Genomic DNA, 17,413 nt, shown 5'->3' on the forward strand with positions numbered 1-17,413 from the left:
AAAAGTTATTTGCAGGCTTACTTTGTTGAACAGTTATACTAAATTCATGTAGATAAGGCAGACATACAGTATTATTCCTGCTGTAATGGTGGGCAGTGGACCCGAAAAAATGCTAGGTTATTTTCAACCCAGCACTGGGTCAAAAAGGGACAACCTCCCCAAAACCTGGTTAGTTTAAACTAGAAAATGTTTATATTTGACCCAATAATGGGTTAAACATCCCAGCATTTGGGGTTGAAGCAACCCAGCATACTGTTAAAAGTGATATCATATCAACATATATTTTTATGTTACTTAAACTTAACAAATTAAGTAAAACTATTTCAACTTATACGTCAACTTATAACAGGTCAAAACTTAAAAAGTGGGTTGAATTGACTTGTTAATTCATAATTAAGTTGTTTAAACTTCATGCTGCAGTGTATAGGTAACCCAACAGGTTAGGTTCATTCTTTTTTGACTTAAAAATTATTTGCTGCCTTAAATTCTTTTGTTGAATCAACTCAGATTTACAAGTAATTTCAACTTATTTATCTTGACTAGAGATTAATTGTTATAACTACAGATGAGTTGTTATAACTTATAAAATATTGTTAGCCAGTATAGAAAGTCAACTTCAGGTGTAGCAACTTCTCTTGTCAAGATAAATAATAGTAGTTGACATGACTTGTACATCTAAGTTGATTCACCAAAAAAATAAGGCAGCAAAGATTTTCTACAGTGTGGTTTGTAAATAACCCAGCATTTTTTAGAGTGTATTTGTGACCCTGGACAACAAAAACAGTCATAAGGGTCAATTTTTTTTATACATCACCTGAAAAATAAACACAAGCTGTTTGTTGGGATAATATTTGGCCGAGATCCATTTATTAAAAAATCTGGAATCTGAGGGTGCGGAAAATCAAAAAATTTGAACATTTAGAAATTAATTTAGAAATCGGCCTTAAAGTTGTTCAGATGAAGTCCTTAGCAACTGCATCCACTTAGAAAAATGTTTTTATATATTTAAAATTGGAGATTTACAAAATATCTTTATATAAAATGATCTTTATTTAATATCGTAATGAATTTTGGCATTAAAAAAATGTATAATTTTGACCCGCACTGTTAAAAGTGTTTCTGTGCCTTAGTAGATTTAACAAAAATAAAATAAGTAAACTGTAATTAAACATTTCGAATTCTTGTTTTTTAATCAAAATATGAGTTAAAATAACAAAAAAAATTATAATTTGAATCATTTTAAATGAACAAATTATTGAGTAAATTCAACTTCATTTTATCATGTTTAATCCACTTAAAGAGCACCTATTATGGGATACACGTTTTTAAACATCATTTTGTGTGTAAGTGTGTATTAGTACATGCTAACGATATTCAAAAAGTACATACCTCAAAGAAAACGATGACGCGAGTTATCGTCTCTAACGTTCGAGGACTACAAAAAACACTCGGATTGTAGGCAACAGTTTACTTCCTGGGATTAGTGACGTAGATAAGACCAACATTATCATAGTTCAGCCCTCTCTGCTTTGCTTGGGTACGCCCTCAAAGACGAGGGTGGGGAGCGCCGAGTCAGAAGAGAGCTAAAATGGCGGAGGTTGGGAGTCCCTGCTGTGACTCTGTTTGCAAACTCTTGTTTCATTGTTTAAGCGATTAAATCTCTCGAGTAGACGCTGTCTCTTTAGATGCGAGGCCAAAATAGCACTTTATGGACTTACACAGAGGACATCATGTTTAATACGGTTCCGGAAAAATCCAGTCAGAAGTTGTTCACGGAGTTTTCACAATAACTGCTTCTCATGAACCGAAGCTGGACATCTCCTTCTGAAAGTTGGATTACTGTGCACTTCTGGATCACAGGCTGTAAGTATTCACGTTTATTATTTGCCTTTTACTGTACATTACGTAACCGGTAACCGGAGATTAACATAATGTGCGTGAAGAGCTAAGCTTGCAAGCGAACTGTTTTGTGTTGTAATACTGTATTTCATAAACAACGTACCATATTTACACACGTGTATGTTGAATTATGCAGACTATCGTTTTTTTATCGATGTTGGTTAAGACATGTTTACAAACTTGCTAAGTTACCAGCTAAACTGTTACCGGTAAAATTTGTTCTCATGATCAAACTCAAGAAACTCTAAGTACAGATGATTTGTTTAAAGTTATATGTATTTTACTGTTGTTTTTACTTGAAGCTTTCTTAGATTTTGAAACGAAGTAAACACGTAATGTGTGTTGCTAATGTTGGGCCATGTAACATGTAATACATTTACGTTTTAATGAATAGTCTAACGAGTTATAGTCGTTGTACTCTATTGTTATAATATGTCTTTTTGACTGAATACATGTTTGTTTTATTTGTCTATATCTTAGATTCGCAGCTGTACACATCCTTCTACACTGTATGCAAACATGCAACATCATTAGACACAGTACAAGGAGTCAGACTGGCATATGAGGAGCAAAGGTGTGTAACACAAATGATGTATTTAGCTAGTGAAACCACTACCAGTCTTAGATGTAGAACTGATGATGACAAAGTTTTTTTTCTCTGCATAATCATAGGAACCCAGACAGTAGCATCGTTTCACAATGTTTCCATCACCATCATCAGTGGATGCCTTTGCCGTCCGTAGCCTGAGATTTCAGATTTGCAGCAAAAAAAATTGATTTTCTCATTTATTGGAATGCTATGCAGGTATTTAAGTATTTTAGTAACTGTGTTAAATAAAGTAGTATTTACTTTTACAATAAATTTATGCTTGTTTATATTTTACAGGTATTTGTACCTTGCAGCCATCCATTACAATGTCACCAAGCCGTAACAAAAGCAGGAGAGGGAAAGTACAAGGCTATGTTCCCAAAACACACAAATGACATACCGTAAGCAGTAATGTTTTATTTCAAATACATTCATAATTAAAAACTTAATGTATGAAGCAGGGAAATAAATTATCAAAACAAAAGATTTGACCGCAATATTTCTACAGTTATGTGGATGATGTGATCAGGCTTGTGTTTGCTGAGGTATTTGAAGATAAGCTGAAGGAAACCCCGATTCCAATGGACCTGGCATCACAGTTTGAGAGACCTTCAAAGGAGGACGTGATTGCATGCCATCTTCAGTGCAGGGGTCGTCGGAAGCCAACATTCCGATCAGGAAGCTCCAAGCGTATCTGGAGAACAACACACGACAGGATGATAACCCTAAAGTGTCATCTTAGATAGCATCAGCTGACAAAGCTTTGATATGCCATTTATCTGAATAGATAGCTGTAAGAAGTGAATTGAAAAATTTTTGAAAGAAGAGCACAATATGGTTACTAAAGTATGTTTATTTGTATATTGTTTAACATTTAAATATATATTTGTAATAAATAAACTTTTGACTGACTTTTATATTTTCTTTAAAGTTACATCTTTTGTTCTTTTGGGTACTTTGTTACTATAATGATACTTTTCTGTTATTGGTTTAAAAATGTAATAAAACTTACTCTAGTCCTGCGCCTCAAAGGCTTATAGTCGGTACAATAAATGTTCTGTGTGTAGGGATTTAGACAATTTGTGCAAAACCTGGATGATGAATCACGCAGGTAAGAGGCCCTGGAACCTGTTGCATTCTCCTTAAAACCTAGTAAGTAAAAACATAGCACAGTCTTTCATAATAAAGTTTACCATAGTAAAATAATGTAGAACTAACATTCATTTCAATTAATACTTTTTTTGTGCTACATTTGTTGTTTCCATATAGTTTGCACAGTAAAATAGTATGTAAGCAGTATTTTATAATTAATTTTACTAGAGTAAAATAATGTAGAAATTACCAAGTGAAATCGTTTTATAATCATTTCAACAAATACTTTATATGTGCTACATTTGGTGTTTCCATATAGTTTGCACAGTAATACAGTATGTAAGCAGTCTTATAATAAATTTTACTAGAGTAAAATAATGTAGAAATTACCAAGTAAAATCATTTCAACAAATACTTTATATGTGCTACATTTGGTGTTTCCATATAGTTTGCACAGTAATACAGTATGTAAGCAGTCTTATAATAAATTTTACTAGAGTAAAATAATGTAGAAATTACCAAGTGAAATCGTTTTATAATCATTTCAACAAATACTTTCTATGTGCTACATTTGGTGTTTCCATATAGTTTGCACAGTAATACAGTATGTAAGCAGTCTTATAATAAATTTTACTAGAGTAAAATAATGTAGAAATTACCAAGTAAAATCATTTTATAATCATTTCAACAAATACTTTATATGTGCTACATTTGGTGTTTCCATATAGTTTGTACAGTAATACAGTATGTAAGCAGTCTTATAATAAATTTTACTAGAGTAAAATAATGTAGAAATTACCAAGTGAAATCGTTTTATAATCATTTCAACAAATACTTTATATGTGCTACATTTGGTGTTTCCATATAGTTATGTAGTACGTTATAATTACCTTTTGGATGTCTTTGCAACACATTTTCGTCTTCGTTTAGCATTCTGGCAGAGCTAAGGACACCTAAAAAAGTTAAATCCAATCGCATTCATTGACGGAGATCGTTTATATCGTAACGGCCGTCTGAACTCTCTGGATCGAGCTCGAAGTGGTAAGGCAGTACAGACACCATCGTTTATAGAGAAATATAACGCTTGTTTACGATGCCTCTGAGGCTGTGACTCAGTCAGAATCTGTGTCAACCCACGCGTAGTCAGGGGCGTAACTTTCAAACACAAGCCGAACCCAGCTGACCAATAACAGTTGAGTAGTCATCTGACCAATCCGATTACACTAGACATTTTGGGAGGCGGAGACAGGAACTAAACCGAGCGTTTTCCAGACAGTGGGAAATCGGTGAGGTATGTAAGCAATTTATAAGACTCACAATGCATTAGTTCAAGTTTTAATAACATGTATGTACTATGGGATATTGCAATAACGTGCTAACGTGCCAATTTATTAGCATAATTGGTGCTCTTTAAATTTGTAAGAAGGAAATTAACTTAAAGGTATAGCGGAAGATTTTCCCGAATTATTTAAAAGATCCGCCCCTCGATATTTTTAAAAAAATGCTCCCGAGAGGGAACGCCTGTTAAACGCGTGCACGAGACAGAGAGAGAGCGTGCAGGAGCTCAGTTCTTCTCTTCGCTCTGTTTACAAGTTTCTGTCGGCATGTTTACCGTGTCTGTGCGGTTCGTGACTTGTGCCAGGGCTAGCATCGCAAATCATAGCTTACATCAACTTTTACCAGCAGTGATTTTAAATGGATTTCTCCAAATACCATGACAAAATGTACCTTTCCAGTAGAAACTTCGCGTGGGAAGCCCAACCTGTCCTTTTAGCTCACGCCAGCGTGTGAAATAGTCTCCCATAAACATCTGGTCTTGTTTCTTTATTTATAGTCCTTTCTCTTCTTGTCATACAATTCGTAGACACTTTTTCTCTTGCGACCCTCAGACATTTAGAAAAAAACACAGTGAGAACGGGACCTTCAATGAATGGTTGAAACCGTAGCACAACACACATACACGTGAAAGTGCGCATGTGCAGAAAGCGAACGTAGAGCCGAGCACGTGCGACGGTTATACGTCAACATATAATCAGAATGATTGACATCTGGGATGACCAATAACAGTGGTGATCCACCCGGAAAACGAAAATCTTCCGCTATACCTTTAATAATTTTTGTTGAAACTACATGCATGATTTTATTAAACATAACTAGACTCATAGTTTCTAGCATGCTTTGCGTGGGACTACATTTGGAGAGTAAAATTTGAATTTAAACTTTATTTTATGTGTTTTTAACTATAAAGAAAGACTTTATAATGTTTAATTTTCATTTATCTTTGAGATTTGAAAGAGTTTCTGTCCCTTCTTTGAGTTTTATAGTGTTCAGAGACTGGTGCATAGACTGCATACTAAAGTATGTTGCGCTTTATAGCTGCCCAATACGAGTGGGCACGTTCATTGAATAAACCTTTCATGCCCTCATCTCCCAGAATAAAAAAGCAACAAACCATAAATAAGTTAACTATTCCAAGAAAAGTAAGTTAATCTAAATGAGTAATAATAGTACTCAAATTTATTTTAATAAAATTTATGAATAAATCAGAAGACATTAACTAGAATTTTTTCATTTAAATGTTACCTATTTAAATTTAAAAAAAATAATCCATTCAATTTACAATTTTTTTTAAGGTAAGTGGTTGCAATCAATTTATTTAAGCTACATTTAAACAAAAGTTTTTTATTTTACTTTACTAATATTTTTTGATTAAATTGAATGAATCATTTTTTTCAGCTGTTTTTTTACATTGATTGTACTTAATTTATTAGCTTTTTCTTAAAATGCTACTTAAATTTTTAAGTTGTTCTTACTCAAAATATCAGTTAGTTCAATAAACTTGCACAAAGTAGTTGGAAAATGTTGTCTTAATTTAACTGAGTTAGATCCAAGTAACAGTTTTAACAGCATACAATATTGTTGGCTATATTGCTACAAATAGCCTATACCTGTGCAACCTATGACTGGTTTTGTGGTCCAGGGTCACATATTTGAATACACTTTTCGTATTCAAATATATTGACTTAGGTAATTGACATACACAAGTCAATTTAAACATAAATCGAAGTCTCAGTGTTTCTAGTCTTCAATTTTTTTACGGATACTAAGGCTATGTGACTTCAAGATTCAAGATCAATCTCTTGTGCTAGGAACAGATGTTTACCATACTCCTTAAGCCCTTAAGATCAATTTATTGTTCTATGACCTTATTACATCTATAAGATTTGTTAAATATTGAATACAAGAAGATCTACACCAGTGCTTCCCAATCCTGATCCTCACGCACCTCCTCCCAGAAAGTTTTAGATGTCTACTAATTTAAAACACCTGATTCAACTCATCAGCCTCCTTACAAAATGGTAAACATGTCTCCCTTACAAGCTGATGAGTTAAATAAGGAGACATCTAAAACTTACTGGGAGGGGGTGTTCGAGGACCAGGATTGGGAAACACTGATCTACACCACAAAATCCAGACTTAGATTTTTTTAAACATGTAATTTTATGGAATTTTACCATTTTATTTGACAGGTTTCCATGTTTTTTTGAAATACAGTTAAAATTGGTAAAATTACCCATTAAAAACCCTGCAAATTTACATATCCACTGTAAAATCACACGAAAAAACACTTCAATCTGCGTACACTGTAAAAAAACTGTTATTTTGTATCCCAGAAAATTTCTGTAATTTGTCCCTTATATTTAACAGATTTTTTTTGTTAATGATCGTTGTTAATGATAGAGGCACCTGTACCTGGTCACAAAGTCATTGCGTCTTATTTATGAACCACGACAAATTCTTTTGTAAATGCTTTATGAATCCATTCAAGTTAACCCGAATGTGGAAATTTATGCAAAGTAATGGTTTCAAATGTATTATTCACCTAGTGTTTAAAAAAAAATTAATGCTAAGTGAAGGCTTAAGTAAGCAGCTAAGTATAAATTCACTTTGCAATATTAACCTCTCCGATCTTTTGTTTTCTCCGTGTTGATGCGATCAGCGTTTTAATTGTGTATGGTGTTTCACACACCCACATAAAATATACCGACAGACTATATATGGAATGTATATCCTGAACACGTGATATTCACTGGTGATATGGGACTAAAGCATGCATCAAGAAGAGATAATGAAGCTTGATCTCACCCACACAAAACAGATAGACCTCTACAGGGATTCAACTTCAAAGAATTGGTGTGGGCTCCTAATACACACACAGACCTTAGGAGCTATATTAGTGAGAGCCTCTTATAGGCACAGTGGTGTTCATAAGATAATGATATCTGCATCTAATCCTCACATATAAACCTGTTGACATTATTAGACTGAAACAAGACAGTGAGGACCACCTAAATTTTATTGAGCAATCTACAAAGTATTTTTGTAATTCTACATAAAATCATCCTAAAGAACATTCTGTGAAAATATAACCTTAATATATTTAATACTGACTTTGTAAGTCCATGTCAAATATTGAAATCGATGTAAAATAAATGATAAAAATAAAAATGCTCCTACTCTCATAATTAGATTATGATTTCACATGCAGGGTCACATAAGGGCCTTTTCAAAACTTGTGCACATGCACGCACAAACACGTTATTAAACATGTGCTTTCTTTTCAGGACACCACATGAAAAATGAATCTTGAATAGAATAAACACCAACTCTTTCAAAGGAAGAAGATTAAAAGTTTGCGGTAATTTCAAATACTTACTGTATTTCAGGCTCAGTGCAGACATCACAAGAGCTTTACAGAGACTGGTGATGTCACACGTCCGCCATGACCGGCTCGGAGATCATTAAAACCGGGCCTTTGAAGGGTTTTCTCTGTGATCTCATAAACGTTAGTTCTTGTTATTCGCCTCTTTAATCATGGCAATCCTCCAAACACAAATTCCTGCCAAAGTAAATGAGGACCATCAATTCATGTCTGACAAAGCTTACGAGAAAAGACGTCACTGGGGTTCAAGTGACACTCGAAACATTCTACAGACATGAAGAGACACACACAAAAAAATGACAGGTTAAGTCCTGGGGCGCAAATAAAATCTGATTTGCTGGTGGTCGCTTACCGTGGAGGTTTAACTGCTTGTCAGAGTGAGGAATTGGGCAGATGTAGGAAACAGCTGTAAGTGACACGTCCTTTAAATTTCAGGGCCTGTGAGCACCGAAGGCCGGTCTTTTGTCTTGTCTCCTCAGGTCTGGGGCATGAGCAACAGCTCTCCTGCTAGTAAATATACACACAGGTACAAAACAAGATGTGAGACTGCTTTTCTAAGAGAATTCAGGATTTTTGGTATTGATTTGTGTCTTTTGATCTATATCTGCTAACATCATTAATTTATTGACAACATTAACATTTGTGCTTTGCATTTAGTTTCAGAAATAGGGTGTATAAACTCTTTAAAGGGGACAGAGAATAAAAAACATTTTTACCTTGTCTTTGTTGAATAATGGTAGTCTACCCGCATTCACAAACATACAAAAAGTGTTAAACATGCGAAACATCTCAGTCTCATAGAAATTCCTCTTTTAGAAATGTCAGCCAGAAAACGGCCCAATCTGAAAAACTGATGCTTATGACATCACAGGCATCTCACTGCCCCTCCACTTTAAAATAATTGGCTAAATTTTTTGAGTGGCAGCAAAGTCAGCCAATCAGTAATGAGATTGCAAGTTAAGCCAGTAGGGGGAGCCAAAAAGGTGCAAAACCACTTGTTTAAAATCTCCTACCCTAATAGAGCTATCTGAGAGAGGTTTTTAGGAAGCTTCTAAGGCATTACAGACCCAAACAAAAAAATATTGTCTACATGTCACATCACAGAACAAGGATAAATACCCCGTTCAATCATTCTATGTCACCTTTAAACTTTTCCAATTAAAGGCGGGGTGCATGATTTTTGATCATGAGTCAGGCTGGCTGCCAAAACACACCTGTAGCCAATCAGCAGTAAGGGGCGTGTCTACTAACCGACATCGTTGCCTGGGTTGCGTATGTGTGGGGCGGGCTTATCAAAAGAAGGTCCAGATTCTATTGGGGTAGGAGCGTGTTTGTTTAGGTGATTTTAAATGTCAACATTGGCTTTCAGAGATCATGCACCGTGACTTTAATTAACTTTTTGAGTGGGTCCCAAAATAAAATAAATAAATAAAATGGATGGAACAGCGCACAATTATTAAAAAAATAAGTGACAAATAGATTTGTTTTAATAAAAATGTTTGGGAGAGGATTGTGTTAACAGCACAAAGGTAATGGGTTTGATTTCCACGCTGTCAGAAAAAAATTACTCCTGGGGCTGTTCCCTTTAAAAAGGTCCTAATGTGTACCAATTATGTACAGATATGTATAAATTTGGTACCTCTGAGGTATTAACATGACCTTTTTAGGGTAGCGCGCACGCCGCGCAGTGACATCCAAGGACTATTTTTTGACCATTTTGTCTGACAGTGCAGCGAAAATACCTGCCAATAAAATGTATAGCTTTAATGTAAGTTACTTTGAATAAAAGCATCTCCCAAATGCGTAAATGTAAAATAAAATGGAGGTTTGTTTAAAAAATGAATTTTTATTTTTGATTTGAGGTGTTAATGTTTACCGATAAGCTTTCAGTTGTTTTTTTTTGCAATGCAAAGAAATGCAACATCGCCATTTGTGTTAATGGCCTCAACAACTTATGACCTTCTGATAAGGAAATTCGAATTGCTCCGAGTGCAAAGTTTGGGAAAGACCCATGAGAGGGTGGTCACCTCCCAGAGGTTAATTCGATCCTATTAACCAGAATGTAATTAGATAACACAATGAGTGTGTGCTCCACCTGATAAGTACCTTGTTTGGTTCATTTCTGAGGCAAGGCGGCCTGTGGTGTTGCCTTCTGATCAATGGGCAAATCGATGGGTCTATTTATCCCTACAGGGCTTAATTTTGACTGCCACTTTGATAAACGAAAGAGAAGTGGAACTAAAATGCCTTGAGTCAGACACAATGACCAATCTGCGCACATCCAATGCTTGTCAGTCGACAATAATCCTACGTGATTGCATTAAATACATTATTAAGAAATAGGCTTGTGATTTCTTCCTTTTGCACCAATTGATGCATTAATAACGCATGGAGAATAAAAAAGTAGGTTTTTTTCACATAAACCTGTCACTTGTGCAAACTCTCTGTCACATTAACCAATGAGGACTGAATTATGTTCCTGGAATGAAAACGTTATTCCTGGAACAACAATCCTAGTAACCAATTTAAGGGGTTGGAGGTTTGGCAGTAATTATTCATTTAGGATTTGATTTATGATTGACCAATGGGAATTTGATTAATTTATATTTTCACATTTAGCAGACACTTTTATCCGAAGTTTTGATAAGGAACATTTTATGAGTTTGAACAGTTTCTGGGTAAACCAATGATTTTTGGATTGTTATCACAATGCTTTTTCTGTTGACCAACACAGGATGTCCTACACTGTTAGAAAAAAATGTCAAAAAAGTCTTAGGCTGTCACTGGGGCAGTACCCTTTAAAAAGTCCTAATATGTACCATTTAGGTACAGATATCTATATATTTGGTACCAATATCTTCCTCTGAGGTACTAATTTAAACTCTTTAGGTGTTTACTTTTTGAAAGTGTAGCACAGTAGGGACCATGTTTTTTTACCAATTTATTTTTTGACAGTGTACTTAGCAAAATCACATCTTCTGAAACCTGTTGGACATAGCCAATGTATTGCTATAATACAACAAATTAAGTTTGGTATCTGTTCTCATTGTAAAACATGTATAATAAGAGATATTACGAGATATTAATTAGAAAGAACAGTATGGGATGTCACACACGGCAGGGGTTAATGTATAGGACCAAAGATCAAGTTTGTGAAGTTGAGACGGCACATGGCTAAATACACAGAGGTTTTGAAAGACATGTAGACGTGGGCAGACATAAGCGGATCCCGGGGAGACAAATGGGAATCAAATCGTGCCCCATAGCGAAGACTGGATATGGCAGTGGAACAAGGGTAAGATTTTAAACCCCTTAACTCAACACTCACAGCAGTGCTAAAAATAGGTTTGAGCAATTCAATTTCTGTGAAAACACCCTGTTTCCAACGGCCTTGGGCAGATTTTGATTTGTGTGATTTCAAGCTTGTTTTTGGATGACACCCATTTCTTTTGATTATAGACTTATTATATGGTCTTCATCTGTAACAAGTTAATGCCAACATATTTGTCTTCGCCAACTTACTGAAGAGTTGCTACGCTGAACCCCCCCCAAAAAGAAATCTGGGGTCAAAAGTGTTCTCAACAACTGATGGTGCAACCCAGTATCACAAAATTACGTGCATATAGTCATGTAAATTTGTGAGTCTTTTCCGTGACACTGACACCGTTTTTCCGCCTTTTTGCATGAACATGTCACGTATTTCTGTTTATGTGTCATTGTCATGTATTTGTTACTCAACTGTTTTGTCATATTTCCATAGACCTTTCTCACAGTAACCGGAAATACGTAATCGTCGTGTAAGCGGAGTTCCTGTCAAGCGTCAACACACTAGAAAAACATAAACCCGGGCAAGTTTAAAATGGATCAAAGAGTCTACACAACTTCGTTAACGGATTTGCCAAATATTACATTTGCTGATGTGACACGACTAATGGAGGAAAACTTTTTCCATGAAGAATTTGTCCATAAATTTCTAGGTAAGTAGAGAGCGAGTCTAACTGTTACTAAACTGTTAACTAAAACGACACATTATAAGTCTCGCCGGATAGCCTGAATCCACTTCTGTCTAACTTCACCATCAACAGGGAATTGATGGAACAGATACGGGTTTTTACATTGCCTTGACTGTGGAGGAAGTAGATTTCCGCGACGATTGCGTATTTCCGGTCATAAATACGGAAGTTGTGAGAAAGGTCTATTGTCGCTTTGGGTAAGGGTTAGATTTACATAAAATGACATCCCATTCCTTACCCAAACCCAACTCCAACCCTAATGTCAGGCGAGAATGGTTTAAAATCATTAAATATATAAAAAAAGAAAAAATATTTAAAAAATGAAAAAAGCTATAAAACCAATAAAGTCACATCCAAACGCAAACCACCAAATCTAACCCTAAACTGAAGCGTCAATGGTTTGAAAATAGGAAAAAACAGTTAAGTAACAAATACGTGACAATGACACATAAACAGAAATACGTGACATGTTCACGCAAAAGGTCAAAAAACTTGCCAGTGTCACGAAAAAGAATCACAGTTTTATGTGACTATAGGTACATAGTTTCGTGATACATGGTTGGGTGGTGCTAATGACACCAATGTGTCAATATGTATAGCTTGTATGTGAACTAGTTTAAAGTAGGACAAATAATGAAATATAAGATCTAGTTAAATCTTTTCAAAAGGTTTCACCTGTTGTTTCCCTCATGAAAACACAAGAAAATGGTTTTCATTCACCCATAACCTCTATTTCCGATCCAGGCGTGTTTGGAAAGAAGAATGTGTTTGCTCAACACACGCTTTGAGTTAAGGATTCATTGTCTGGGGTTATGGGCCAAATTTGTTCACTTAGGATTTTCACACCATATTTTGTGTCACTTAAGAGACTGGGAATTTTTTGCAAGAAAAGTCTTTTTTCTATTAACACACCGTCTAGTCTGTGTTTGTAATGATTTTGAGCTTTATACGGACCCAGGCTGATTGCATGAAAGACATGGTGTGTTAGACATTGATCGGTTATTTTTTGATATGAATGAAGACTAAAGAGAGTGCGTCATATGCCTCACAACCATTGTTAAAGGGTCATGATGGGAAATTATAAAACATCATTTTTGGATACAGAAGTTAATCCTTAGCTTACAGGCACATGGCTTGCAGCTTGCTTATTTAATTTCCAGAAATGCTGCTGTGCAACCAAGCAAACCATGAGACGAATTCGACAAATGACAGTGAGCAGCCAAGCAAACTATGAGGGAAATTCACCAAATTAACGGTTAATATGAATGTTGTTGGGCAGAAATGATTCGATCTGCTGATACGCAAATAGCCTATCCAGTTCAACCTCAAAATAATTTGCTCATCATTAAAATAGCTTGTGATGTCACACAGATGGGCAAATTATTCGCTTTTTACATCAACACGAGAAACAGGCCTTACATTGGAAACCATTTTTTTCTCTTTGAAAAAACCTTGTTTACATTTCATGGAGGCTCAGATGAGTCTAGACGTGCTCAAATAGGCCACTTGAATGTCTACACTTTTACAGAGCAAGTGGCTTGTAGATAAAAGACCATGAGATCATTAGTGCCTAAGATTTACTTAAGATATGATTGCCAACAAGACCATTTTAACTGCACATTATCCAGATGAATGAAAAGGAAATTTAAAATGTGATAATCTTGTTCTCAAACAAAGGGATTGAAATAACAAAAACATTAGTGACATCAGTTCCTTCGAAACATCACCAGTTGCAACATTTTGGATTGGTCAGTAGATTTAACCTCGACAAAGGCAGTACAACACTAACAATATACAGTACAAGTTGACGCACTTTAATCATATCGTGTGTTACTGTAGCTGTGTTGTAAACCATTGCGTTATGAGCGCAAAAGGTTGTGGGGTCAAACCCAGGGAACACACATACTGAAATGTAAAAATGTACCTTCTTTGTATTGCATTGGATAAAAATGTCTGCCAATGTATAAAAATTTAATAATATATTATTTGTATTTAATACGGTCGTAGATGTTTTAACTTAAGTCTCAAAAACCGTTTAGGTCGTTACTTAAGCGTTTACAGCTTTATTTTTAGACTTTAAGAAAGTAAAAAAGACGTTTTTATTGTTGCATCAAAGCGTGCTTATAGGCTACACACAGCAATACTTTTCATCCATAAACAAGACACACCGACGGATGTGTTTTAAGTGAGGTTAAAAAAATTAACATTCCGGGGGCAAAACAAACGCATTTGATGACTTGCGCATTTACGCAATGAATGATTGCGCTTACGTGCGAAAGAAATCCATGTTAAAGGCGGGGCGACATCGTGTCATATAAATGCATGCATCGTTGAGCACATAAAAGGGTGCAGGACTGCTGGGATGGTTATTTGAGACTGAACTTTTTACGAGATATATATACTTGCGCGCTCCCGTGCCAAAGCTCCCTGCGATCAGGACCATGGAGAGCTCCAGTCTGTGGACGCGGATGGCTGTGTGCGCCGTGCTGCTTTGCTTGGTTACAAGTGCAAGAGCGAACGACCCAGACCCAGATGTGGAGGTTGAAATGGACACACGAGCCATCAGAGACTTCTACCCAAAAGACCCAAACCTAACAAATGAAAAACAGCTTGTAAGTAATTAACCAGTTTGCTATTTTTTATGCTTTATAGAGGCTCTGTTTACAAAAAAGAGCTCCACCATAGATAGGAAGGTTTTGTTTGATTTTGCTGCAGAAATGTTTTATTTGTAGCCTATGTATGTAATAATGCGAATCCTTTAGGGACTGAGATGCATTATCTCAAAAAAAATGTTTTATCAAACCAGCTCGGGGCTTTGCAAGAAGTTCTGGAAAAGCTGCAGACGAAACGAATTCCACCTTGGGAGAAGAAATTTGGTCAAGTTCCCATGGTACGTTTATATTTTACATATAAACATTTCGTCTTTTAAATATATGTGTATGTTGGCGACGTGGCGTTTGCGCAATACTGTTTTTGTTCTTTACATTTAACCTGTAACGCCACAACATTCCTCATTAAAAAACTATTTTGCACAAAGCAAATCATGGTGTAATGGTAAAATAACATGCTTTCTCGTGTTTTCTCAGTGTGATTTGGGGGAACAGTGCGCTATCAGAAAAGGCTCTCGGATTGGCAAGATGTGCGACTGTCCGCGCGGAGCGTTCTGCAACTTTTTCTTGTTAAAGTGTTTGTGAGGGTTACCACATTGCGGAATGGATTGGGATGGGGATAAGGGGTTGCATATGCATTATATAACATAAATTATTGCATTTTTATTTATATTCCTATTTTTTTAAGTGCGGCAACACTGAACGTTGTACTGTAAATTTCTGTGTTGTATGTGATAGGCTAAACGTGTAATTGTCACATTTAATTTTAATCTACTGTTTATGCATTAAAGTGCAATATAAATTGTTTTGTAAAGTCGTCTGTGTATCAATTACTTTTATATTTTATATTTTATTAAACTAAAATGATGCTTTATTATATATTTTTTCGGTCAAAAGTTTACCGATAATAGTATTAAACGTGGCAAAATTAGCATGAAAACAGCTCTGAAAATGAAGCTCTATGTATAAGTGACAGGTATCTTCTGATTCTGCATCTTGTTAAATTAATAATTTTTATATATTTTAGTAGTTGAAATACTGCACTGCTGACTAATAATGAATCCAGAGGAAAACATCAGTAGGATAACCACACATTAATGTTGTTTAAAAAATTAAGTATGTAATCAACAATTTTTTTAATCTGGTGTCATATGCATTCTTCAAAATCCAGAACTGTGAAAACAAAATATTAAAGCAATTGGCCACTCATCCATCACTGTCAACCAACCGAATAAATCTGGCAAGAATTACAAATTGTGTTCTGATTCTAAACAAATCAATTCTTCAGAGCTATAAAAAGATATATGGTTATATATTATTTAACCAAAGCCTGGTCCAATGGAATGTTATTGTTGTTATACTATAGTATTTTATGCCACAAAACCTATAAAAACTTCATACTATTGTTTTGGGAAAAAATTCTGAATGACAACATTAAAATTTTATTGTCAAGATGATAAAGCTTGACGATTTTACAAGATCTTGGGAGCAGTGATCACAGTGAATTTCTGTCGCAAAGCTCAAAGCCCTGTCTCAATATTTATAGGTAGAGCTCAACTCTCTATGCAGAACATTTCATACTTTCTCTTTTGTAAACCCACGCATTTCTTAAGATAACCATTGACATTTTAATGCTTGCACCTTTTCTGATCTGGGTATGCACTTGCTATGCACTTGCTATTTTGCAAAGAAGCATGATGTCTAATAAGCCTCTCTCACAATTAAACAATCATCAAAACACTTTTTTGAGTAAAATAGCAAATGAATAGATACAAGGTTAATTTAAAAATATATGAATAATAAAAATAAACAATAAATAAAGCTGCAAGCAGCAATTACCAGGGCCAAGCCAAAAAGAGCACAAAAGGAATGAAAGTCGAGTTTGGATGAGCAGATTAAAGAACCTATAGGAAAACCTCTTGATGTCAGAATATAAAAGCTATCAGCAAAAAAACTGTGTTCTCATTCAGTGAAATCTCTCCCTCTCTTCTCGAGAAACATTGTTAGCTAAAACACTGAAGGAAGTGTAAGTGGTGCTTGCAAAACTGTTCACAAAATGTTACAGTGGTGTTAATGAGTCAATACAGCCCACCCTCATGTCTCCATGATGTTCTGATGCAGAGATATAGGCTAAAACGTTGATACGGTATTCTCATTGGTTGCTAGGGTGTGAATTGACATCCACCAATGATTATACTCCAAGCTATGAAAGGAATAATGTACTGTTGCAGTAAGTTTTAGGCAAAAATTGCCATTTTTCTATCTCAAAACCACTAGGTGGCGCAATGACTACATTGTGCATGCAACCTCAGGTCAGGACTGTGTTACATCTAGCTAGATTCATGACACTTTAGTTTAGCAAAAAACAGTTGTATGACCATTATAAGGTCAGCGATTAGATTATAAGGCCAACTAGTGGTGCAAGCAGATATTCGCGCATGTTTTTAAGCCCTGTTTTGCTGCACAGGGTTAACTGTAAGGCAAATTC

At 35.4% G+C, this 17,413-nt stretch overlaps 1 protein-coding gene and 2 long non-coding RNA genes across 3 annotated transcripts; 2 read left to right on the forward strand and 1 right to left on the reverse strand.

Moving 5' to 3' along the window:
• The first annotated feature begins 1,300 nt into the window (after positions 1 to 1,300).
• On the forward strand, positions 1,301 to 3,137 carry LOC135781398 (uncharacterized). The gene is made up of 5 exons (XR_010545153.1): positions 1,301 to 1,863; positions 2,380 to 2,473; positions 2,572 to 2,704; positions 2,786 to 2,889; positions 2,997 to 3,137. It is a non-coding gene; the product is annotated as an uncharacterized lncRNA (long non-coding RNA).
• On the reverse strand, positions 2,891 to 4,956 carry LOC135781397 (uncharacterized). The gene is made up of 3 exons (XR_010545152.2): positions 4,471 to 4,956; positions 3,501 to 3,637; positions 2,891 to 3,182 (listed from the first exon to the last, which is right to left on the reverse strand). It is a non-coding gene; the product is annotated as an uncharacterized lncRNA (long non-coding RNA).
• A 9,665-nt stretch (positions 4,957 to 14,621) lies between these two features.
• On the forward strand, positions 14,622 to 16,036 carry cart2 (cocaine- and amphetamine-regulated transcript 2). Its single transcript, XM_065292390.2, has 3 exons — positions 14,622 to 14,928; positions 15,123 to 15,206; positions 15,403 to 16,036. The coding sequence occupies exons 1-3, from the start codon at positions 14,758 to 14,760 to the stop codon at positions 15,508 to 15,510; spliced, it is 363 nt and encodes a 120-aa protein (XP_065148462.1). The 5' UTR covers positions 14,622 to 14,757; the 3' UTR covers positions 15,511 to 16,036.
• The last annotated feature ends 1,377 nt before the right edge of the window (positions 16,037 to 17,413 follow it).

Source organism: Paramisgurnus dabryanus, chromosome 23 (genome assembly GCF_030506205.2).
Source record: "Paramisgurnus dabryanus chromosome 23, PD_genome_1.1, whole genome shotgun sequence".
NCBI lineage: Eukaryota > Metazoa > Chordata > Actinopteri > Cypriniformes > Cobitidae > Paramisgurnus > Paramisgurnus dabryanus.

Bases quoted from the DNA above. Each gene is read 5' to 3' on its own strand.
- cart2 (XM_065292390.2), top strand. From the start codon at position 14,758: ATGGAGAGCTCCAGTCTGTGGACGCGGATGGCTGTGTGCGCCGTGCTG. The intron at 14,929-15,122 runs GTAAGTAATTAA...TTATCAAACCAG, and splicing joins TAACAAATGAAAAACAGCTT to CTCGGGGCTTTGCAAGAAGT. The intron at 15,207-15,402 runs GTACGTTTATAT...GTGTTTTCTCAG, and splicing joins AATTTGGTCAAGTTCCCATG to TGTGATTTGGGGGAACAGTG.